The 26315-nt window shown below is 40.2% G+C and overlaps 1 protein-coding gene across 1 annotated transcript in view; it reads right to left on the reverse strand.

Annotated features, from left to right (window-relative positions):
• Nucleotides 1-4251: 4251 nt before the first annotated feature.
• Nucleotides 4252-26315, reverse strand: part of LOC306990982 (globoside alpha-1,3-N-acetylgalactosaminyltransferase 1-like) — a 46672-nt gene continuing 24608 nt past the window's right edge. Inside the window, exons 2-7 of the mRNA XM_079598364.1 lie at nucleotides 21288-21323; nucleotides 18079-18105; nucleotides 15210-15257; nucleotides 8151-8180; nucleotides 7914-8051; nucleotides 4252-6994 (exon numbers count right to left, since the gene is read on the reverse strand). Of these exons, the coding sequence (XP_079454490.1) occupies nucleotides 6304-6994; nucleotides 7914-8051; nucleotides 8151-8180; nucleotides 15210-15257; nucleotides 18079-18105; nucleotides 21288-21323 (970 nt within the window). The 3' untranslated portion in view covers nucleotides 4252-6303. The remainder of the gene's footprint in view (nucleotides 6995-7913; nucleotides 8052-8150; nucleotides 8181-15209; nucleotides 15258-18078; nucleotides 18106-21287; nucleotides 21324-26315) is intronic.

Below are 26315 nucleotides of genomic sequence, written 5' to 3' on the forward strand. Positions count from 1 at the left end.
TTTTTAAACATAAAGCACAAATAAACATTGTAACCATATTTAAAAGTATTGGAAAATTAACATCACACTATATTACAAAGAAATGTACAAACACAAACGGCCTGTACTCACTATTACAAATACACGGTAACAAATATATTTTATTTTTCCCACAACAACAATGTACACAGTGTACATCCCAACCAACACAAAGTTGCACATACAGTGGTCTACATACAAAACAACAGATTAATTTACTGTATATACAGTTACAGTAAAAAAAAAAAAAAAGAAAATCCTATGTTGGCATCCATTGCTCCATTGAGGAGCTCACCCGTTTCCCTTTTATGCTAAAGCTCTGATTGCTAATTGTAAAACTGTGTGACGGTGTTTGATCATGTGATGAGTCAGTGTGCATATTTGAATGGCTGTGTGTTCCTTGTGAAAAGGTATGTTTAGGTTATGATTTCGGTTCTCTACCCTAATTGTTGATACGCTAGCACACGCTGCTTATAAATACAACTTTATACTTGCGTAGTCCGTTTGCTTTGTAATAACGATTATAGAAGTGAATAGAGACCCAGCTTTGCATGAACAGTGTTGCTCTTGATATTGTGAGTCCCAGCCTCCGTCTCGATTAGGATATGCGGTGGTTCATTTTTTGACTGTGACCGGTATGCTTTTGCCTCTATTCGGATGCCTTGTTGTTGCTTGCGTTTCACCGTATGTCTTGAATATAGCCTTCGAACACACACTGCAGCCCCTTCTGCCTACTTCTATCGGATACTTTATTTGCTGCTTTATAAAAGTTTGATAAAATTTCAGCAGGAAGAGCCGTCACAGCATAAGCCATGTTGATACCAAACCAGAGCCCAGATGAAGTTGACGGACGTAGCAACAGTAACTAAGGGGGTGGGGCTTAGCCAAAGGTGAATTTTGCTTATAGTTTAGCAGAATTGGTTCAGGGTTGGTGAAAGAGTTACATGTTGTGGTCATTGTGTCAAGTACCAGAATCTGTAGTTTTTCAAAAAACATTTTTTCTCGATTGCTACATTTCTTGAAACTATGCCTCGTATTCTCAAAACAGTAAACACAAATCCATAACGTCTCACCCAATTCCCCAAACATCCTATTTTCAGGTCAAATGAAGCTCTACACTCAAAACCATTCACTCTAGCTGAAAAACCCAACTTTACCCTCAGACATCACACACAAGCCCTCACAAACACAAACACACACACTACAACATATAGTCTTAGACACTGGTGCAATAAATTCAAAACAACATTTCCAAAACTGGTAAGTTATGTTGTTTGTGGTTCCCCCTGTAAGGTCCGGATAAATCGAAGCAATGAGGGCAGTCGATCAGCGGGTGAAGGTCTTTGCGCGTTATTGTCTTTATTTTAACGCAACACAACACGATTAAATGGAACACATTTTCTCATATGAATTTGGAAGAAGTTATTCCAATTTTAGGTTTCGTTTCTTGTTGCGTAGGCAAACAATTAGATCTTTAAAGCCAACAAGGGTTTTCATCCTCATCTGCGCTGCCGCTATCATGTCCCTGCCGTGTGTTTGTGTCAAATTCTCAAGTTTTATCTGACTTTTTCAGTGTCCGTCTAACTGGGTGTACCGACCCATTCTTTAAATGAGTTTATATAGGATGTGTCAGTTTATCCCTCAACACTTCTAAAAAGGCAAAAATAATTGATTTACCACAACGGCGGAAGCAAGAGAAGATGTTCAAAACTCTTGTTGATTTTAAAATCCCAATACTTTGCTGAAAAAGACATTGCTTGCCTGTCTTGCGAGATCACGTCGCCGGGGTCACCACCTGTAAGGCCCGGCCAAACCAACACAACAAGATTAAATGGAACACATTTTCTCATATGTATTTTCTCGTTATTTCATCTGACTTTTATCTTTTATCATCTGAAAATTTTAATGATATCTGTGCATCATTAAATGTGAGCGAATGTTTATTCCTTTTAAAGGGGTGGTATAATGCCCTTTTCACAAGATGTAAAATAAGTCTCTGATGTCCCCAGAGTGTGTATGTGAGGTTTTAGCTCAAAATACCCCACAGATATTTGTATATAGCATGTTAAAATTGTCATTTTTTGAGGGTGAGTAAAAATACAGTTTTTGTGTCTGTCCCTTTAACAATGTTACTCAGCTTTTACTCAGTCTGCTTGCTACTCTGAAGCAGCCCCTCCCCTCGTCATTAAACTCGTGGGGCAACTTGTTGAGGTGTTAGCCATTTGGGCTGTGAGTGCTTAATTTTCCCAGTAACTTACAACAAAGATGAAAGACTCGTTTTTGTTTAATAGAACAAAAGGAAAGTGACTGTCTCAGTTTTCCTTTGGGGACTGATTAAGTAAACTCACAGCCTAAAATGTTATGCTACAGCACAGGCTTCATCAGTAATGGTGTTAGGTCAGACTGTAAATGTAAAATGCCCTCATGCAGTGACTAATGAATCAAGCAAAAGTCACTTCTGTCACCTCCTTCAGAATTTGAGTTGTTTTGTTGATGGTTCAGCTCAAGAAACAAGCCGTTAGAACCTAAGTGGCACGGACCACATCAAGTGATGTTGATTACAACAGCTACAGTGTTGTGTCAGGGAAGGAAAACTTGGACTCATGTGGCACACTGTAGAGTTGTTCCTCCTCCTACAGGGATAGGATAGGGCATACACATGGACCAGTGAGGAGCCCAGGGAAGAACCGAAAGCAACAGGCTTCGGGGATCAAACCTTGTGGTGAAGATTTCCCTTATAGGCCCATCCCCTCCACTAGTCAATCCTCACCTCACTGTTTCTTTAGGTGTCTCATGAATTAAGAATTAGGGAAAGAAGGAACAACAAATAGCAGACTCAGATTGAACAGATGATACAACCAATGTTTGCAGTCTTTACAACGAATACTGCTCTGTTGCCGTTTTCTCTTTTGTTTTCTTTCTTCCTCTGTGCAGATACCACTGGATGACTGTCCCGAGACCCATATGCACCGACCTCCTCACCTGCGTATGAAGCCACAAACTTCCAGAAAACGACTCGACCCACTGCTGAGCCAACTATCACAAAGAAAAAAAAAGAAAAAAAAACACAACGCAGAGACTCACATACTCTGTCATCAGTGAAACCTTCAGTCATCCATCGAACATGATCAAGATTGTCGTATACTAACTTTTGGAGCTTTAATCCCGTCTCACAGGTTTAATGGATCCAACAGAGAACTTGAACAAAATCCAACAAGACATTATTGATCTTTCAGCAAAATTCCACCAGATGACTGAAAGGTTCACAAACACTAATTGCTTGTTTGTTTCTGTGTCCGCATATAATTACAGAAGAACTACACAGATCCGAAGCTATGTGCCTGTAACGATCACAAGTTACAAGAATGAACTTTTAAGTGTCTACATTTGTATTTTGTGAGAGTTTTTAAGAACTCTCAAACGGGGGACTGAAGAATAACAAATTTATTAAATGTTTAATTTAGGAAACTGCAAAAGTGAAGAGACTAAATGTTTAGATCAGCTGCGAAACTTCCAGCAAGAGAGTCCGGTCAGTCCTGTTTTCTGTATTTGTTAGATTACTGAAAACTGGCTCATGGAGCTCCTGTTTCAGCAAGAGAATCCTGCCAGCCCTGTTCTCGTGTCTCAGCGTTTGAATAGTTATGCTAACTGGGTCTAGGGCAGGTTCCAAAACCTGTAATACTTCATTTCTCCCTGCCCCTAAAAGTACATAAATTGGAAGTACACTGTTACAGTTCAGACTGTTTGAAAGAATTGCAGCCGCGCTCAATAAAGAAGAACTTCTGCTTGAACGTGATCCAAACGTCTCCTGGTCTTTGCTTAGAAGAAGGAAAAGTTTCCTACAAACCACAGGTCACATACCCACCTGCTGGTCATAAAACCCCCAAATATGGACATTTCCTGTCATAAAACCATATATCAGGGCCATAAATCATTTTTTGACACAAGCTTCCCCATATAGACCACTTGCATTTACTCATTTCACTTGCACAAGATTCATTTTTCTATGAAACAAATGCAGAATCAGAATACTATGCAAACCAATAACTACATTTAATCTAACTTTATTGACCAATGCACTTGCTTCTGACCTTCGATAATTCAGATTAGCAAAAAATTACTATAGATTTCTTTGTTTTAATTTGGTAAAGTAAGTGTTAAACTTTTTTCTCCTGCATCCTATTCTTCCGTTATCCAGGATGGCATCAGCTGAAAGGTTTGTTTGAGCGACGCCCTCTACTATACACGCGTGACTTTGCATTTCCTTCAGCCTATCATAAATTTTCCATCCACTGTAAAGTTTTTGCTGCGTTCACCCCTCATCACCCTCGAGTTTTCCTCAGCAAAAACAGAACGTGAAGACACTTTCCTCTCACGGTCTCTGCTTCAGGGACTTTGGTTTGGAACAACATAAGATTGAAGAAAATAATGACAGAATTTTCATTTTTGATTGAACTTTATACTCTTTAATGGATCACAGTGACATTCCTTCCACATACATCAGAGACAGAACACATATGACCATACTGACGTAAGATGAAACCCAAACCCATAGAGATAAAAATGAAAATAAATGTGAAGCAATCTCCTGCAAATTAAACATATTTGTAATTTGGGAATAAGAAATACATCACTCCCAATGTTAGATAAGGTTTAGCTTCTCTTTTTTTTTTTTGCAAAAAAAAACCCATGCAAATCTTTCACCAGTTTTTTTTATTATTATTTATATATTCAAAGTTCCTTTCTTTGCCTTCCCCTTCACCTATGCAAGTGCTGATATGAGTAACCCAGATAACAGGGAATCACTAACGTTATGTAAAAGTTATGTAAATGGCAGTAAAAAACGTGGTAACACTTTAACATTCTGTTAACTATAAGTAACTGTTCAAATACATGTCAACTAACTCTCATTAGAGTATTAGACTGTCTGCTTAATATCTGCATTAACTCTTAACTCTTTATTATGATGCTCCTCCAACAGACACTCTACTGACTATAAGTAACTTTGCAACTACATGCCAACTTATTCTAACCCTAACCCTACCAGTCTACTAATGCTCTACTAACACTCTAATGATAGTTAGTAGACATGAAGGGGCAATGTTACTTATAGACAACAGAATGTGTTAAAGGGACCATCCAAATAAAGTGAAACCAAAAACTTTCCTAAAATAATGGTTTTGAAAAGTGTTATGTTTTCATACTTAAAATAAATTATCGTAACGTTGAGTGAAAATGTTCTTGGAAATGTACAACGTTCTTGGAACGTCTTTGTGATGTTATTTGTACTTTACTGATATTCTCATATTATTGAGAAAGCGTTCTTAAAACAACATTCCCAGAGAACAAAAATATGTTCTTAGAATGTTTTTCTAACATTCCCATTAAGTTATGAAAAAGTTATTTCTTAATATTTTTTAAACTATATGTTTAAAAGTTTTTTTTACGTATTAAGAACGTTTTGTTCTTGGTTTATGTAAACGTTAAAGGGAGATTCCATTCTATAATTGTGGAAATGTTATGAAAATGTTATTTCTGAATGTTTTTTAAACATCCAGTTTTTTTTAATGTTATAAAATAAAACCTAAAAATAACCTGCAGGGAACGTTCTGGAAAGTAGAGGTGTGTGTTTATGGCTAGACTGTCATGATATGTTGACTGTTGTCATAAATTCCATTTACATCATGTGATGCAGCAGCAATATTTAATGCACTAGAAACTGTAAACACTCTGGACAAATGTGTCAACAGTTTTTGGTACTTAAAAACCCTGTTACTTTGAAATCCATACCTGTGGCTGTAAGAAATTAATTGCTTACATTTTATCTATTTTTATCACTTGAATTCATATAAACATAAGTAGAAACAGGGCAGCACAGTGACTCAGTGGGTAGCACTCCAGGTACTTCAAAAAAACTTTCTTAATACGTAAAAAAAAAAAAACAGATGTTTTGCACGTTCAGAAATAACATTTTCATTACATTTTCAAAATGATTAAATGGAATGTTCCTTTAACGTTCACATTAACCAAGAAAAAAACGTTAAACATTATTTTCAACGTTTAAAAAACATTCAGAAATAAAGTTTTCATAACCTAATTGGAATGTTAGCAAAAACATTCTAAGAACATATTTTTGTTTGCTGGGATGCTGCTCTTTGCACTTTAGTGAAGCAAAAAAAAAAGTCTGCTAATATATATTTCATCCATCAGGCAGCATAAATGTTGTGCAGCTGATGGAAAAATATTTGGCAGGTTTTATTTTTTGCATGTTTCAGTTAACAGCTGCTAAGGGTTTGGACGAATTTCATCATAGTTTTTAAGAACTTGAGAGAAGCGCTTGATTTTGATCTGCTCTGTTAAAGACTTTCTGTCATCCCACAGATACTCGGGTGAAAGCAGTTTACTGGGTTTGTTATAAAGGAAGTACTTGTTCAAATGAGACTCCTCCTGCCACGCTGCCTCAATGGATTTAGATGCATCAATGTCCAGATTCTCTCGGCAGGTTTTAGCAAGTTGATATATGTCTTTCACTAAGCCACCGATCACAGCCCCGCCATAATAATAATCACCCTCAGCAGAAGGAATAAAAGCTTGAGACTCTGGTCGGCGTTCATATGTGAATTGTTCACGAGGTGCACCATAAAACCATGGATGTATGACACCTACCAGACGACCCAAAGTCTCCACCCCCCAGCGACCATAAAACTTTGAGTCCACATCAAGGCTGAAAACATAGTCGGCTTCATTGAAAAGTCGACTCTCAATCAGTTTCTCCAGTCTTGCCATCCTGCTCAAACTGATATCCTGCCATCTGTTAGAACTAGGGACTGTCAACACCGTCAGATTATGTTCTTCACTCAGTTTCACTGCAGGAACATGTTCTGGATGATCAGTGAACACATAATAATGCACACGAAATCCAACAAAGTAATTCTGCTCTGCAGACTCCAGGAAATCTTTAAGAAACAGTGTATACCTGAAAAACAGAGAGGTAGAGTGACAAAATTATAGAGTAATAAACAGACAAAATATTAGAATTTCTTTTCCCTTTTTGGCAGTTTATTAAGAAAGACCATACAATGAACTCAAATATACTGTACATTCACCCGGAGTTACCTCAGCTTTTAAATCTGAAAGTTAAGGTTATCCATTTTTTTCCCCATAAACTTACCCAGAAATGCTGCATAAACTGCTTTCTGGAATACCCCACAGGGTTCAATTGCAGCTAAACATTTATTTAATAACAATATTAACAAAAGAATACAGACAGAAGACAAAACATCCATGCAAGAAAAAGACCTGAACGCTAGAAACAAGAGGTCTAAATACACAAGGAATGATCAGGTTAACAAAACACAGCTGAGAAGAACAATCAATGAGCACTGGGTGAACGACAGGTAACGGAACATATGCAAACTAAAATTACAACTAATTGGGGGGTAACTTAAACGGGATGTCTAATGCTATTTCATGCATTCTGACTTATTTACACAGTTAAAGAGTTGGATTGCCATGCAACATGGCCAAAGTTTATGAGTTGAATGTATGACAGAGTATTTCTGTGCCAAATACACTCCTTCAGGATTCTTATAAGTTTCGGAAAGTTTTTTTTGAGTATGGATTTGAGTAACTGAGAAGTTTTTAAAAACTTTGAGTTTGAGTAACTGAGAAGAGTATCATAGTCCAGTATTTGTCATTGAGTAGCCAGTACTGTCTTAATTAGCTCCTTTGTTGCACTTTGCCACATTTGAATAAATGGGATTTCGGCCTAATAATAGAAAAAAATTTGGTACCTAACGTAAGCATAAGCATTGCTGAAAAGGCATTCTGGTTTATTTACTATTGTTTAAAGTTAAAGTCAATGAAGATCAGAGATAGGAGAGGTATATACTTACTTTCCAAGAGCGAAGACTGTAGTTGCTATGGTGATGTTTTGTTGTTTGTAGATTGAATCAATCAATGTGGGATCAAAAGTTCCTTCCCATACAACTGGGGCCAACCATGGTGCCACTGGAACACCTTTACCATCTGGGCTGTTTTAAATGAGGAAATTCACATATATATGCATCAAATCCAAATGCGTAGTAGTATAAAAAAATATATGTATAAAAAAGAACTGTTTATGTTCTTACCCCACTACACTGGGCTGGTTGTAAGAAAGCCTGTAAAAAAAAAAAAAAAAATCAGTTGTGACCAGTTGTAATGTCTTGAAATTATCTACACGCAAAGCTTGTTATTCCTCATTTTGTGACATCTGTTGTAGATGATGTGTCTTACAGTGGGCTGAACTTGGACCTTATCTTTATTAAACTCTGCAGGGCATTACACCAAAACCAGATAGGCTACCTATTAACTAAAACAATCTAACGTTATCTTTCAACGCTCTTTACAGTCTTTCCCTTTAATACCTCAGCAACTTCCCACACACTTTAGTCCTTTGTAGCTCTTTCTGATTATAATACTATACAATACCATTACATGTATAACATTAGCACAAAATTTAAATAAAAGTCAATTGCAAAACAGAATTTTGGTAAAGTAAAAATAGAATTTATGAAACATTAAAACAGATTCCTTTTCTTTTCCTTTGTCAATTTACAAAGTGTTAAGACAATGTAGATCAATAACTTCCTCAAATCCTAACAGTTTGTTGCAGTTTGAAAGCGGTAGTTAAAGGGACAATGTGTAGTTTTTAAAGTATTTTATTAACTAAAATCAATGTCTTTATTCATAAATATGTCCTCACATAGTGTACAATTACCTCTCCCTATGATCCGACTTATCCTCGTATGCAAATAATTTCTTATCTTTATTTACATGGGACAGGCAACTCCACAAAGGCTTGCATGTCGTTCCTCCATCTTGAAAAATTGGGACAAAAACACTAGGCTACCTCAACGCGTTTCCACAACGCGTTTTCGTCCAGAGCCAGAGTAACGTGACTGACACCAGCGGACAATGAGAGAGGCGTAATGCATGTTACTTTCCTGGTAAATTTGAAAGGTTGCACTGCACGGTACTTCATAATTCAGGATCAAACTTATGCCGAGCCACAGGAGAAATGCCAAAATTGAATTTAAAAGGAAAACGTGCCCGGCGAATTCAAAAACCGTGGGTAAATAACGGGATAGCTTTACACAGGTGGAAAGAGCTAATGAAGGAGAAAGACTTTGAAAGGGACGTTGAAGTTCCCTGCTTTCTTCTCGACGGGTAAGTCAATGTTGCGGTCTAAATTACAAGCTTTTTTTTCATTCCTTGGTTGTGTAATTCATTATATAGGCAGCATAACAGTAGAACATGTAACGTATAGTTAAACTCGACAAAGGGCTATTGTTGTCATAGATTCTTGGTACATAACGGCTACCGTAGTTGCAACACGCGTTTGAAAAAGCGAGGAGCTAGAGAGCACTATTCGTTTGAATGCAATATACAATTTCACCGCTAGTTGGGAGTAATTCCTACACACTGTCCCTTTAAAGGAAGCCGCCACATAAACAAAACTTCTGCAAAATAAATTGTGTAGCTTCGTATTGTGTAGCTACAGTAAGACGCAGTGGGGAAACTCCTTTTCCTCGATAATACTGAAGCCTAAAAGATAAAACGCATTTGCAGCTGCACAGCTAGCACAGAGAGTGTCTGGCTCACTCATTGGCTGTGCTGCAGCATCTGCACATCCAATGGCGTTGCGCCTCTCGTCAGAGACTGCCAAATTGGGCGTGGTCTAGACCCATATTATCGCCCGAAATAGCCATTATAACAGATCTATCTCCATCAGCGACAACTTCACGTCTCTGAATCCTCTGAAAGCCTTCGCCGTGGAAACAAGCCCTTCTTAGCTTGAGCGAGCCGTCTACAGCAGCGAACACCTTCTCTCAAAAGTTGTTCAAGTCGTGATAAGTCGTGCCTGTCTCTGTGCTGCGGACGCGGCTAGCTCTCTTTCGAGATGGCGACGCCTTTCCTTCTGCTCTTCCATTTCCCGCCCTACTTCGGCCTGGAAAAAAGAAGCGCCACAGCCAACGGCAACCCGAGAGCATGGAGGTTAGCGAGCTCACGCCGGCCACGTCCCTGCGTATCTCGCTTTCCCCTGCGTATCTCGCTTTCCCCTGCTCAATCACCGTCACGATCCTGTTCGCGGGAGACTAGCGCCCACCCACGTGGCGGCAGTCTCTCCATCACGACAATCTCTCCATCGCCGCATCGGAAGAGGATTGGCCGGGCTCTCTCGACCCCACCATCGCTTCTCTGTCTGGCGCCAGCGTCTCAGCCACCAGGACTAACTCTGAGGCGGAGATGCTTCGGGTCCTCACCAAGGCCGTCTTGGACCTCGAGCTCGAGTGGGCCGCACTCAAAGATCCTCCTCGAAGTCGGTTGAACGGCTGGTTTCTGACGGGGCCCCTCGCCACAGACCTGCGCCGTTTTTCCCTGAGGTGTGTCACGGCCGGCTCTGAGCCGCGACAAATGAGGGAGGCAACGAGAACAAAAGCGAATCAAAAAGTATTTATTAACAAAAATAACATTAACAACTCATAATTAAATAAGGAAAAACATGACGGAAAACATTCCGCTCAGCACATCAACTTAAATAAAGAATAAGCTGCGTCATGAACACAAACCCCAAATACGCGCTCCAAATCACAGGCCTGCAAACATAAAATCCCAAACAAAACTAATACATGAAGCAAACGAATAATAAACAAATAAAGCAGCAACCCAAAATAACAAAAGACTAAAGGGTAACCGAGGAGCGACTGAGGTCAGAGAACCATCACCTTTTATAACTCTCTGCAGGTGTTTCACATAATTACCTCAAAGCCCCCCCCACTGCACTATAATTGTACGAGCCATAAAGGCACGTCACACACCCCCCCTTAAAAGATAAAACCCCTATACAACACACAAAACAACAACAACAACAAAAAAAAAATCCAACAGGGTACATCCCAACCTCCTAACTAACATCACAAACTACCTAAATCCTATCTAGTCTTCAGTGGCTTGCCGAGCTCGGGGCGACTTTAAACACTGAACTCAGCATCCTCAACAATCCCATAACCAGGACTGCCGAAGAATACTGAAGTGTACCCCCACTCAGGATTACCACCCAAAACAAAAAATAAATCCAAAATACCCCCCCCCCCCCTAACTAAATTGGGATGTACACCTACAAAGCCAAAAAAAATAAATAGACAAATCTGTACTAGGCTACATAACACTAATGTCACAGCATCTTCCAGAATCCATCTCCCCATACTACTCATCACCCTCGCCACCTAGGAGAAGAGACAGGCTGGAGAGAGAAGCGGAGAGAGAAGCAGAAAGAAAAACAGAAAACAACATCGTAACACATCATACTCTTGATAGAGCATCCGCAATCACGTTTTCTGTACCCTTGATGTGTCTTATATTTGGGAGGTTCCCCGATGCCTCCCAAACAACTAAACAGCACACGCTGAACACTCGCTCACGGAGTCGGAGATCACGACAGACAGGTGTTCTCAATTACAACGAACGGCTGGACGAGCCCCCATATTTGTCACGGCCGGCTCTGAGCCGCGACAAATGAGGGAGGCAACGAGAACAAAAGCGAATCAAAAAGTATTTATTAACAAAAATAACATTAACAACTCATAATTAAATAAGGAAAAACATGACGGAAAACATTCCGCTCAGCACATCAACTTAAATAAAGAATAAGCTGCGTCATGAACACAAACCCCAAATACGCGCTCCAAATCACAGGCCTGCAAACATAAAATCCCAAACAAAACTAATACATGAAGCAAACGAATAATAAACAAATAAAGCAGCAACCCAAAATAACAAAAGACTAAAGGGTAACCGAGGAGCGACTGAGGTCAGAGAACCATCACCTTTTATAACTCTCTGCAGGTGTTTCACATAATTACCTCAAAGCCCCCCCCCACTGCACTATAATTGTACGAGCCATAAAGGCACGTCACAGGTGCACGAAGAACTGACTAAATCATGGTGTGCTCCTCACTCTGCACGTGTGGGTTCTTCGGTTTCCGCTGGATGCGTTTACTCCGCCTCCGGCCAGGCTGCCTCGGCCCTGCACATGATGGCCGTGCTACAAGTCTACCAGGCCAAACTCCTCCAGGCAATGGACGAGTCCGGCCCAGACCCCAAGGCCTTCGGGGACCTCCGAATCGCCAAGGACCTAGCTTTGCGGGCTACCAAAGCTACAGCACAGGCTATCGGAAGGGGTATGGCTAACCTTACATGTTTCAGCACGGAGCAGAGCTTACATATAAACTGTCTGGAATTGAAAGCAGTTGGTTTGGCCCTCAAAGTATTTCTGTCAAACCTCAAGGGCCACCACGTCTGAGTCCGCATGGACAACACGTCAGTGGTGGCATACATAAATCGCCAGGGCGGTGTCAGGTCGGGCAACCTGTACACACTGGCGAGAGACCTCCTCCTCTGGACGCAAGCCAACCTGGGCTCTCTAAGGGCAACTCATATCCCTGGCATCCACAATCTGGGTGCGGATATGCTCTCAAGGGACAACCCTCCCCCAGGCGAGTAGTCCCTGAACCCTCAGACGGTCAGTCTGATATGGAGTGTGTTTGGTGAGGCCGAGGTCCACCTCTTCGTCTCCGGAACCAACACTCACTGCCCAGTGTTCTTCTCGGCCACAGCCCATCACTGGCCCAACCGCCCGCTTTATGCATTTCCCCCCGTCTCGATGATCCCTCAGGTCATCAAACGGGTCAGGGAGAGCGGATGCCCGGTCCTCCTGGTAGCCCCCCTCTGGAAATCCAGGCCGTGGTTTCCAGAGCTGGTCCAGATATCCCCTGGCCTGTCCCGCTGAGGAAAGATCTCCTCACGCAGGCGAACGGGGCGATATGGCATCCACTCTCAGGGAACCGAGGTTACGATAGTAACCGAGTACGTTCAGTGACTGCCATTACTTAAAATACAGCATGCAAAAAATCAAATCAAATAAAAATGCAACGTAAGCAATGACATCCGAGTGAATGAGACGGAGGGAAGTTAGCGAGTGAAGGGCATGACAATTTTGGACTGGAACGCATCCCCGGTGTGGTGAGGAGATGAGTCCCACCTTAGGACCCAAGAAATCCGATTGGTTCAAAGCACGTTTTATGGGTAATCACTTTAGTGCCTGGTTACAAATCAAACAAAATCACTTTAATATATAAGACGTTTCAACTAAGTTATAACGACCATTCATGTATTTTAACTTATTTGCTTCATAGTACATAACCAAAGCTATAGAATCTATAGATTGTGAAATTAAACATTTCTCATTCTTAGCGTTTTGTTAGTTAGTTTACATATAAAATTCAATTACTATACAATAGCTGTCTGTCTTTCTGTAAAGCTGTGTGTACTGTGAAAAGTGCTGTACAAATATATATATATTATATATACTGAACAATATTATAAGTGCAACTCTTTTGTTTTTGCTCCCATTATTCATGAGCTGAACTCAAAGATCTAAGACTTTTTCTATGTACACAAAAAGGCCTATTTCTCTCAAATATTGTTCACAAATCTGTCTAAATCTGTGTTAATGAGCACTTCTCCTTTGCCGAGATAATCCATCCTCACAGGTGTGGCATATCAAGATGCTGATTAGACAGCATGATTATTGCACAGGTGTACCTTAGGCTGGCCACAGTAAAAGGCCACTCTCTCTCTCTGTTATATATATATATATATATATATTTTTTTTTCTCTTCCCTTACATTCTGCCAAATCTTCTGATGCACACTCCCGTTCAGTAGGTGGCGGTAAAGCACCTAATAAGCTGCAGTGGCGCCTCCAGAAATTTTTCATAGGGTTGGCAAGATGGGGCCACTTAAAATCTTGGGGTGGCACACCAAAACTATAAACCATAATTTCAGAATTTTATTCTACTGTTGTAGTAAACCGGCCTGTAGAAAACTATCAGAAAGACTTAAGGAAACTCCTACTGATATACTTTGGTTTATTGTGTTATATTTAACGGACAGTGCATCACGTTGCATGAATTTCTTAAATGAAATAAACTGAGTTCACAAGCAGGTTAATACATACACACACTCAATTTCGTCATTGCAAATAACACATATGACTCGACTGACAGAACTAGGGACTAACAGACACATGAAGTAAACTTGTGTGTAGTTTATAAAGTCCAACCTTGCACTTGAAAACAATCTAAACTCTGTTTTTATTTTGCAGCTCTTATTGATGCGACTTACCAGCAGCGAGAGATGTGAGACTCTGCTGGTGGTGACGTAGCTCCGCCCGCAATATCACGCACACAAATGCGAGTGACGCAACAGCCAATGTCGAGTTTTCCCAATTAATGCATGAATTTAACAGCATTATTTAAACTCCGTTACACATATACATGCACCAGCTAACGACGTTAGCTAGGTAACTCTTGTCAAAACGTGTCAAAGACACATCAAAAAGCTGCTGTAACACTGTAACCATTTGGCACTTAAAAAGCACGTCACGACACATAATTCCCCGTCTTCTTTTACTAAAGAATATATTTGTGACTTATTTACTTACCGGTAGTATTCGTCTTCTTTCTTAACTTCTTTTGAAATTGTTGACCAACGGGCACGCGCTGAGCTGTTGCTGTCTGAGCGCGCAACAGCAGCATGTACGGAGGGGCGGGGCGGGCTACTGTGTGCGATCGAAAGTCTAGAGCGGCTTGCCTGCCTGGCTGTGCATTAAGGATAAAAATGGATAACTGATGCTACTAAAATTTATACTGGCCAGTAAAAATTATATACTGACCCCTGGCCACCCCCTAGTGGCGCCCCTGATAAGCTGGTTTGCCAACCGCCAATAAAAGCATAGAAGAAAAAGAAGAAGAAGAAGAAGAAGAAGAAGAAGAAGAAGAAGAAGAAGCTTACACACCTTGAAGTGAACTCAAACTGAGTTGCGGTATAAAATTATTCATATTGATTAATGGTTTATTGTTCTTTGTTGTGATGTGATTGTGTTGTTTCACTGTTCCAACTACTATTTTTATGTTTGTTGTGTTAAGTTAAAGTGTTTCTTTATTCACATAAGTTTTATATCTTTTTACCCCACTCCATAAAAATATATAACTTGTCCAGGAGCGTAAGTGTTGTGTTGGAGGACGCTAGTGTTACACAAGTCACAATAAATTAGAGCAAAACTGTTGAAGGAAGTATTGTACTCACCCATGTGGTGATCGCAACTGAGAATTTTCCTGATTCTCTTTTTCTTTTCTAAGAAATAGGAGACACAGCAGTGAATTATTGTGTTCTGTAATATAACTTTTGTTGTGTTTGTGTTTGTATTAGCATATGGATGCATGTTCAGGCTTACTGCACAATATACACAATTAGCAATAGCAATAATGCATGCATTTGCCTGGTAGAAGAACATGTGTGTTGGAGCTACTAACACATTACAACTAGGCTAACATGTAACCTACCATAATAACTGTGGGGCGTGTGAAAGCCTCTATGGTCCAAATAACATAATTAAACAATATTTAAGATATACAAATGTGCGTGTACGTGTGTATTTGTATGTGTAGAGAGTATGTAGCCTACGTTTAGAGAGTTGTATTTTTTCATTCTAATATAATATACTATATAACAATATACGAATTAAAACTGCTACTTATTTGTTTATATTAATTGTTTTAGCATTTAAAAAAAAGAAAATATTACAAAGAAACTATGTTTACGTCTGAGGAATATAATGGAATACTCTGGGTTGAAAACAACTTTAGACATAAGTTTATGAATTCTAAATGTTTAAATTTCAAGTTAAGCATGATTTCCGTATTTTTTAAATAACATTCATTATGTCAGCATGACAAAGAAGGAAAGAAAGTTTAATATTCTAAATATTGGACCAGAATAGAATGCAGGTTATCAATGTCCACTACCATTTCATTTTAACCTTTTTATTTTGTATAATTCTAAAACATTTGTTGCTACTGTTTGTGATTTTTTTTTTTAAAAGATGTGGTGACTTAATATGCATACAAATTGGTCTACATAAAATGAAAATCTATAATTTTTCTACCTTTTCTCTCACCCTCTTTGCTAAGCCTGCATTACACTGTAGCCGCGTTTCCATTACAGATTTGCGCAAAACTTGTGCAATTTTTTTCTAAATATCGATACAAAACTATTGCGAAATGACGGCGTTTCCATCAACCGATGTTATGCGACTAAAACGTAATTTTTTCCTCTCACGATAAGTCATTTTAAAAATCATGGCAACAGACGTTGGTAGGTTTATACATAGATATACATAATAAAGGCTAGATGACTTACGGCGGAGTCTCGAACGGCATCACCCGGTGGCCATCTTGTCACAGGGAAGCTTTCTGTAAGGTGAGTGATCTGCACGAACACAAATAATCTTATCTCGCTGAAATCTTGACGGATTTACAAACGGTTTGGTTTCATACAAACGTTATTAACGTGGCTATAATTCTGGATGCTTGAACATGTTCAAATATATAATATTATAATTATTCATAAGTATGCAGTAACTACATCTCTGACGCTTATAACAAACCTCTGAGGTGTACTTTAAAAAGTACATGCACCATTAAAACAATGTTACGAGTGAGCGAGCCCCCTGTGGCAAGATGGCTGCCGTGTGCGGACGTCGACCTCCATTGGCCAGCAGCGCGGACGAGACATCTAGCCTTTATTATATGATATCTAAGGGTTTATATATCACAGCCACCACACTAGACATTATTATTATTAACAGAAGGAGAAGTAGGCGCGTTATCCAAGCATTAATGGCAAGGAAAGACCCTTATACTGTGAGCGGCACATATTAGGAGTTTCTGGTTGTTTCTCCCACATTTCTGCTTCAAGCTTTTGATTGTGGCATTTCTTTGAGGTTTAGAATCCAGTATTACTGTAATTCTTTTGTCTTTTATGAATTTAATAAAGAACTCTGTCTCGTAATCTGTCCGAACACACAGCACCTTCTAAGTTTCCATTACAGTTTTGCAAAATATTTCTTTTTCGAATTGCCTCGAAAACGAATTTCGAATTCACCATTTCAGCTCCTAATAAGCTTTTGAACGATCCATGATGATCCATGCATGCCCTACTTTGGTTTTATTTTATTTGTAACATGATCACTACCTGTTTCATGTTGTTATATTCTGATTGTATATTTGTAACTGTCAATATTTTGTAAAGTGTTCTTGGGTTTTTAAAAGGCACTTTTATTATTATAATTACTCAATCGCATATTGATCTCAAGTTTGGTATGGAGTACTCCCATGTCACAGTGTCTGGTTTGTGTTTCCCTGGGTTTAACACTAGAGGTCCTCAGCTTTCACGGTGTCTAGGCATTCTCACTACGTTTCCCATGATCCTGTCTGTCACTGAGTGTTCATTGTGTTCAGCTGTTTCTCGTCACCTCGTTTAGCACTTGTGTATATATACCCTGTCAGTTTCAGTGTTTGTCACGGAGTCCTTGTATTGTATATCACACCACTTCAGTTGCCTGTTTCTTGTCTTGTTCTGGATTGCTTTTGGATCTATCCCTGTTTCCATCGTGTGTGGGTTGTGACATCCCAGGCTTAGTTCTAAAACCGTTGCTATCATTAGGATATCATTAGAATATCATTAGGAAACATAGAGTTAGTTTTCACTGTTATGCTGATGTAAAATTTCTAAAACCGCATTTTCCAACTTAAAAATATCTCTATACTCTCAGTGTCAAATGCAGAAAAGTTCATTCATATTCATGACCCCCAAGGCTAGATTACTGTAATGCCTTACTGGTCATTAGCGTAATCAAGCAAAAGTGTCCAATAACAGGAAAGAAGCAGAGATAAAATGCGTAGTATAAAGTGAGGACTTTTTTAAAAATAATTTGGCCATGCTGACAGTACGTTTGAACTTGCACTATAGTGTAGGCCATGTGAAAATGTATGCTTCTGAATGCACTTTTGTTGGCTATATGTAAAGGCAGGCGTACGCGGTGCAATTTCTGCTGTTTTAAGTGTGTGATTTGAGCAAATGTTTCAGTGAGTGCATTAAGAGTGGCAGTACTTACTTAAAGCAGGATCGTTGCTCTTTGTATCTGAAACAGATATATGGTTAATAATGCTGAAGTACTGCATGGTGACAATACATTCCCCTATAATTCAGAAATAAGGAATTACAACAGTGGGCGAGCTTGTGCAAAACAAAACACAATTCCGAAAACAAAACAACACATTTATAAACGAAATGACTTGCAATCAAGACTTCAGAAAGTAACGTAGGCCTACAGCAGACTGCAACAGGAGAGAGTTGATTTGCGTGTGCATAGAGCTGTCTCTTTAACCGGCTAATTTAATGCGATTATTATGGAGAAAAAAAACTTTTCATGTTAAAATCTTCCTACCATCTGGTTTGGTCAGACAAAATGTTAAAAAAACCCGATCATGTAAAGTGACGTGTAGAGTAAGAACAGCAGATTTAGCTTTTGGTGTGAACAAGTTTGAGTCTCCCTTCCGGATCCCTTTCTTCTCCCTATACCCATCTCTTATCAGTTTGGAGAGGCATTTCATTTTAAATAAAAAATGCAAGTGTATAACAGGTACTTAATAAACCTACCTATGATAATCTCTTTGCACTAAATAGCGTCTAGCACATCTAGAATAGCCTCTACCAACTTTAAATCTAAGAAAAGTTTCCATTGGCAAGAAAATGGAACTTACACTGCAGTTATGAGAGTAATGTTTTGAATAATTGGACATATGAAATGATTTTAAATGACATTATCCTTTAAATATGAAACTAAAACCGCCAGTAGGTGGCGGCAAGTCACAGACTTAATCATTCAAACGATTTGTTAAAATTGCTGATTTATTCAGGAACAGTGTTTTGCTCTGAGACGTCAAACCGCTTTGCTTAAGCTTAGTTTGGAACTATTTTCGTTGGCGAAATAGAGAAAACAAACTTACACAATATTAACTTCTTGTGTATTGATCTGTATAAAAAAACTTGGAAAAAACAGCACTCTTGCTTGTGTGCTTAACTATAGCCTACGAATATTATATAAGACAAAAGCTCATGCAGGAGCATTGTGTCTCGATTAGATCCAAGGAAAACGAGAGTTACGTATGTAATTGCAGTTCTAGGCGTTCTGGATGACCTCCAGAGGTAGTGCTTCACACTGTATACTATCTCTCGTTGCAAATGCATAGGTTGAGTCTAATACAAACAATTTCCCTCGTGACAGGGATGACTCGGGGTGCTCCCCTATTTAACCCTGTGACTTCCTGCAGACTGTCCCTACGGAATCTTCTCGCCTGACTTCGAGTAACAGAAAGCTCTGCCGGTTATCCAGAACTCATTGAACCGGAGTTACATACATAACACTCGTTCTATTTCGTTCTTTTTGACCACCAGAGGCAATGCTTCACACTGGATGATTTATAACAACAAATTTCTGGTGCGACAAGAAATCTGCACCCATGTTTGACACCCCTGGGATTTGCATTGCTCTGATGCTTGCAAACCGAGGGAAAGCCCAAGTCAGCAGTTCCTGGGATACCTGAATGGATTGGCTGGACCTTGTGCCCCCTTGATTGTTGATGTGATAAACCACTGATGTGTTGTCCGACCTGATGAGAATATGCCTGCCCTTCAAAAATGGTGCATGGTGCTTCAGAGCCAGCAGAACTGCACGAAGTTCCAGGGTATTTATATTCTTGCCCTTTTTCCAGGGATCCCATTGTCCTCTGACTGCTCTGTGTTGCCAGACTGCCCCCCCCCCCCCCAGCCAGTAAGGGATTCATTGGTTTGGACTATCTCCCTTCAAGAGGGAATCATGTCCAGAGCAACCCCCTTGGTCAGATACAATCTGCTCCTCCAAGACTTCAGGGCAAGAAGTCCTCGCTGTGTTACCTTGATCAACCTGTTCTTGTGCCATCTGGGATTCAAGTGGAGACTGTTCACCCGTCTTTGAAAGGGACGTAGTGAAAGGAGGCCCAATGGTATGACTGCCGCTGCTGCTGCCAACATACCCATGAGCCTGAGGCAGCACCTGAATGGAAGTCTGGCTTGCCTTCGAAACCGTTGAAGGACGAGCAGTATATTGTCCACCCGCTATGTTGATGGCGAGGATTTCATTAAGCGTGAGTCCAGCATAACACAGTCGTCCAAGTACGGAAGCACCTGTAGCCCTGTGGCTTGGATTGGAGCCAGTGCTGCCGCCATGCACCTGGAGAAGACTCGTGGGGATAGGGAAAGGCTGAATGGGAGGACACAGAATTGATAGACCTGGTCCTGGAATGCGAAGCGGAGGAACGGCCTGTGTTGAGGAGCAATTGGAATATGGAAGTAGGCATCTTTTAAGTCTACTGTGGTGAACCAGTGCTGCTGCTTGACCACCTGGAGAACATCGGTTATGCACAACATACGAAATGGTAAGATCTTCAGGAACTTGTTGAGGCCATGAAGGTCGAGTATGGGCCTTACAAACCCGTCTTTCTTTGGAATGATGAAGTAAATTGAGAAGAACCCACTGAGCCGTTCTGACCATTCTACTGGTTCGATGGCACCTTTCTCTAGGAGTTGTGCTATTTCTTGTTTTAAGGGAAGTGAACTGTTGGGGTCTGAAACTACGGTCATCTTGACCCCCTTGAAAGCGGGCGGCCGCCATCGGAACTCCAGCTTGTACCCTTGAGTTAGTGTTGCTATAACCAATGGTCGGAAGTTGTTGTTTCCCAGTAACTGAGCTGCTGATAAGAAAAAACGTCCGATGGCCGGCCACCAGACCTTCAGGACCTACGTCCATGGAGATACAGGGTATCTTGCTTTATTATTATTTATTATGAACTTCTTAAATAACCAAACTTCAACAACATAAGAGCAGATCCTTTGAGCGCTGCTGATGACACTGTAAAGTGACACTAGAGTGATCAAGTATTCCTATGTATAAAAAAAGCTTTCCTTCGATTCCTCCGTTCTTTTTTCTTTCCTTGCAGCCTTTCTCTTGCATCCTACAGGGGTGGAGCTGAGACATGAGGAAATGAAGCGAGAAAAAGAAACGAGGATGCAAAAATAAGAATTGAGAAGCATCCTCGGTCTGGTCCCCAAACTACGTTTCACAACCAGACACATGCACGAAGCAGTAAGAATATAACGCAAGATAAAGCATGCGTGAGACTTGAATTGTTATTAAAACAAGTATCCTATTTATTTCCAGAATAAGGCTAATAACTGCTTGTGTTTTAGAGATATTTGCTCAAGAATGTTTTGAAAAGCACTCACCTGGTTGGAGTGGAAGTGTAGGCAAAATAAATAAATCTGTGAGGAAACACAATAACAGATCATGAATGATAAAGTGAAGCAGATCATATATTTTCTCAATTGAATTATCAGATTTATTACACAGATACATATAAACCTGTCACAGTAGTTTGATGAGGTTTTGCAGTGATATATACTGTAGCAAACACACATTATTGTATAGAAAAATGTATAAGGGTTAAATCTGTTCCTAAATGCCCAGCAAAAAGACTGTGGAGTTAATTTTCAGGAGCTACTGTGGTGTCATCATTACTTATTTCAATGTAACTCTAATCAACTAATTAGAGCCCTGCACGGGCCTCAAATCTAGGCTCTAGCCCGGCCCTGGCCCGAGACGCTCAGGTCCTAGCCTGGCCCGTGTCCGACAGCTCATCAGAATTATCAGCCCGAGTCCGACCCAAGGCCGTTTTTTTTTTTTTTTTTTCTCATTACACAGCGGTAGCCTGTCCTAGGGCAAACTAGCTATTTGCAGCCATTAAAATAGGTGCGTTTTGTTAGTTGTGTTTCCTTTCATTTCTTTATTAAGGTAAGTTTCATTACTTTATTAAGTTCTTTATTTAAGTTAATTTAGACAAATGTTCTGATTTTTTATTTTTATTTTTTTATGACGACCAAGCAGCCGACAGCGAGTTAAACATGTTTGATCCATTTAGCCTCTCAAATCAACACTTTACTTGGATACAATAAAATCCATAAAACACCTTAAGCATATCACACACAGACAGTTAGTTTAAACGTTTATTATAATTTTTTAAAAGCTGAGGCAAACCACTCTGCTGCTCACAGTCGCAACAGCGCTCGCAAACGAAATGAGCTAGGCTATAGCCTACAATCTAAACAAATCAAATAAATTACATTAAATCAAAAACAAACATGCAGATTATCTTACCTCAAAAATCAAGTCTTCACTACAGAACATGGCCATTCTTATTTCCAATAGTTTCCAACAGACTAATGAAAATGAAAATAAAGTCGTTTTCAAACGAAAACTAACAAGACCCCTAACATGGCTATGAACAGTCTCTTACAGAGCATCGTGAAGAAAAATCACAGCATCCACAGTGGAAGGTTTTAATCCAGTCATACTTTTTTCTTTAACTATTACAGCTGCGCTGAAGTCACACTCGCTATACTTCTGTTGCTGGCGGGGACACTAAAAACAGAGTCGTGCCGCCGGGAAACCTGTGTGCGTGCGTGAGCAGACTGTCATCTGTCAGTCATATGTCAGTGTGATAGGTTTAAAACGTCTTTCTATGTTTGTTTTTCCATTGTCAACTTCTCATATTTAATTTGAATACATGTCTAAAATAGGCTATAAAAAGAAGGAAAAGCCTAAAACAGGCCCGAGGCTCGGCTCGCGTGTGAACTATGACGTGAAAATTGGCCCGAAGCCCGCCCCTAGGGGCGTAAATAAGTCGGGGCCCGTCGGGCTCAGGCTGAAATGCAGGGCTCTACAACTAATGGACAAACGCAAAGTGATAAAATATGAAAAATGGTGATATAACAGACAAGGTAGTAATGTAATAAGTGACTTTTACAATAATTATCCTACTTCACATTCTCTCTTTCACTTCCAAATTATTTAAAGATTGCTGTGATTGATTAGTAGAAACGTCTCGGGATACGACTGTAACCCTTGTTCCCAGAGAAGGGAATGAGGCACTGCGTCCACTCCCGACACTTTGGGGAACGCCCTTAGCGTAACGCATCTGAAGTATGAATGAAACTGATCCAATCCTGATTGGTGCTGCATCATGATGTAACATGTGACAGCATACACGGAAGCTACAAAGGGATGCCGGCGCACAACAGAGTTAGCTTCTGCGATGAAGCAAGTCGCTCCCAGGCAGGGGAAGGCGTGGCGGGGGGACGTAGTGTCCCCTTCCCTTTCGAGGGAACTCAATCTGCGTCAACAACTGACACTTTGGGAAACGAGTACCCACTATGCCCACTACGAGTGTGAAGCTGCGCACAGGTACACTTAGGACGAGAGCACTAGAGTGCCTGGCGTAGAAGAAATGTCCAGGCTATAGAATCTGATAAAAGTATGAGGGGTGGCCCTTCCTGGCAACTGGTCTGACTTCCGTCATGAAGAAGACCTCTGGACATAAATCTTGAGAGCTCTGACAGGGCAGATCAAATTAAGTCTTTCTTCATCCGCCATCACCTGAGGTGGATGATGAAAAGCCTGCAGAACCGTTGGCCGTGCCACATTAGATGGCTCTTTATGGCACATAGAAGTAAATTACTTTTTTATGAGATCTCTTGGCTCATTTTCTCACAAATGTGTCCAGGCGGATTTTCTCACAAATGCAGTTGAGCAACTTCTTCTTCTAAAACAGTAGATGGCGCTAAAATAGGTGATTAATTTAGCGCTAGTCTCCTGGGAGAAGCACCGATTTGAAACGCCACCACTGTGGTAGGCATTGTGCCAGAGGTGTCCAAGGCCATTTGGGACAGCCTGGTGGATGACTTTCTGCCTGTACCAAAGACTGCTGATTGGCAGGAGATCGCCTTTAGCTTCAAGGAGCCTTAACGAAGTAAATGTACTTGAAAATGTACTTGAAAGTGTACTAGTGAAAATGTACTTGTAAATGTACTTCGTTACTACTGTCACAGTGTCTGGTGGTTCCCTGGGTTTAACACTAGAGGTCTCAGTTTTCACGGTGTCTAGGCATTTTCACTACATTTCCCATAATCCTGTCTGTCACTGATTGTTCATTTCCTTCAGCTGTTTCTCGTCACCTTGTTTGCACTTGTGTGTATATATACCCTGTCTGTTTCAGTGTTTGTCACGGAGTCCTTGTATATTGTCCCCACACTTCCGTTCCTGTTATCGTGTGGTCTTTGGATTGTTTTTTGATGGATTTTGACCTTTGCCTGGACTGACTGTGAGTACGGATTACCCCATTAATAAATACTGCAATTGGATCTCTCTCTCCTGTGTGTGTGTTCCGTGACAACTACCCACCTCTGTGTGCATCATAACACGGTCGTCTACACAATACTACTCGTTCCCTTATCTCAGGGAACCGAGGTCGTTCCCTTTTGAACAGTCAGTCGTATTGCGTCTGCTAGACGCAGGGGTGGGAAGTAACGAATTACAAATACTCATGTTACTGTAATTAAGTAGCCTGGGAAAACCCAGACCACTCTCAGTTGTAACTGAGTTAGGGTCTGGCAAAGCTCCATAGACAATTCATTTCCACAGGGGCGTCACCAACGGACGTCGGATAGATCTAAGACCAATCAGAGCGATGAATGACATGACGTATGCAGAGCGACGGAGAAACATCTCGAGACTCTCAGCAATTCTCTGTTTGTGTTAACGAAAATTACCATTTTAAATCGCTTGAAACAGACGCGATAGCTGATTCGAACGAGTGATGTTGTGATGTTCCACGGCGGCATCCATCTTTGTAATGTACAAAATCTGCGTCACCGTCTCTGCTCTGTCGTCATCGTGTAAAGCCCGCCCCAACGTTTCTGATTGGTGCCACGATTTCGACGGATTGGAAATGGGTTTCAATGGGCTCTTTGCCAGACCCACTTGCAGAGCAAATCTAAATTTGCCAGAAGTGGTCTGGGTTTTCCCAGGCTAGTAATTAAGTGTTTTTTTCCCTGAAATTGTACTTTTTTGAGTAGTTAAAAAATTGTGTGTTTTCACTTGAGTAAATTTTAAGTGATGTATCGGTACTATCCACTATTTTCCTTCCGTTGTGGTTGCTACTTGTTACATGCTTGTTTTAATTGAATTTTTATCCATCAACGTGATTGGATCAAGTAATTGGTCTCGTGAATGTGTCGTCAAATCAAATTACACTCTAAAACGCGTAATGTGGAAAAACACCTTCTGTACTGAAATTGGAGGACCAGATTCAGTATGCAGTGCACCTTATAACCCATGGCGACTTTTAACTTGTACTGCATTTCTGTCAGTGCGTGACTACAGCTTGTTAATAAACAACGTTTTTGATTGATCCATTTTATACAATAAGCCTACATTTAGCAAGTGCATGTGCGCAAAAACATTTATCAAGTTTAAAAAATGTTTTGTTCCATGGATGCTGTTGATTAAACAGCTTCACAGAGACTGTAATGAGACGTGCGTTTGTGTGTGTGTGTGTGTTTCTTTACTTCCCTATTTAATGCACAATTTCCCTTACAAATTATATTATCAGCATTACAATTTAAAGTAATTGTAGCCGTGTAAAATGTAAGGGATGATTTTGTTTTTTTCAAACAATATGATTAAAATGCTGATGTGTACTGAGAATAAATCTTTCACCTTCTTTCACATCTTCTAAACATCTTTCATAAATCTATCTCTGTACTAGTCTTTTCGTGTCGTTTTGATGCATTTTAAAAAGATGGATGATAGATATTCTTCAATCTTTCTGACAAACCACTGATGATAATGTGAATTACAGTATGTACAATGTTTTCAAAAAAAATTAATTGTAGTGTACAGGGTTTATTATAAGGGGGTATATCCGTAGCGTAGTACTCACTACTCACTACTCATGAGTACTTATAAATAAGCTACTTTTTTACTCTTACTCAAGTAGGTTTTTGGTCAAGTACATTTTACTCTACTCACACAACATTTTTTGGAATGTAATGGTACTTTTACTTTTAGTATATTTTTTCAGTACTCTTTCCACCACTGGCTAGACGCGATGGGGACTAATTCAATCACGTCTTGCTGTTCAAGGAGAACGAGATGTTCTATGACCCGAGCCTTGGATGCTTAGACAAATGTCCCAAGGGCAGAGGGCTAATGGGGCAATAGTGCCCTGAGGGGGGTTCAGATAAGGTTGGAACCTTAAGAATATAATGGTGGGCCAGGCTAGCACGGAGGCCAGTTCCAACTATACGGAAAGGATATGTGCCTGCAACGCTATAAAGTTATAAAATCTGGCGAAGGTGGACAGTGAGGACAAGCCGACCGCCGCACATATATCGCCAATAGATACCCCACTGGACCAC

The sequence above is a fragment of the Phoxinus phoxinus genome (genome assembly GCF_949152265.1).
Source record: "Phoxinus phoxinus genome assembly, chromosome: 2".
NCBI lineage: Eukaryota > Metazoa > Chordata > Actinopteri > Cypriniformes > Leuciscidae > Phoxinus > Phoxinus phoxinus.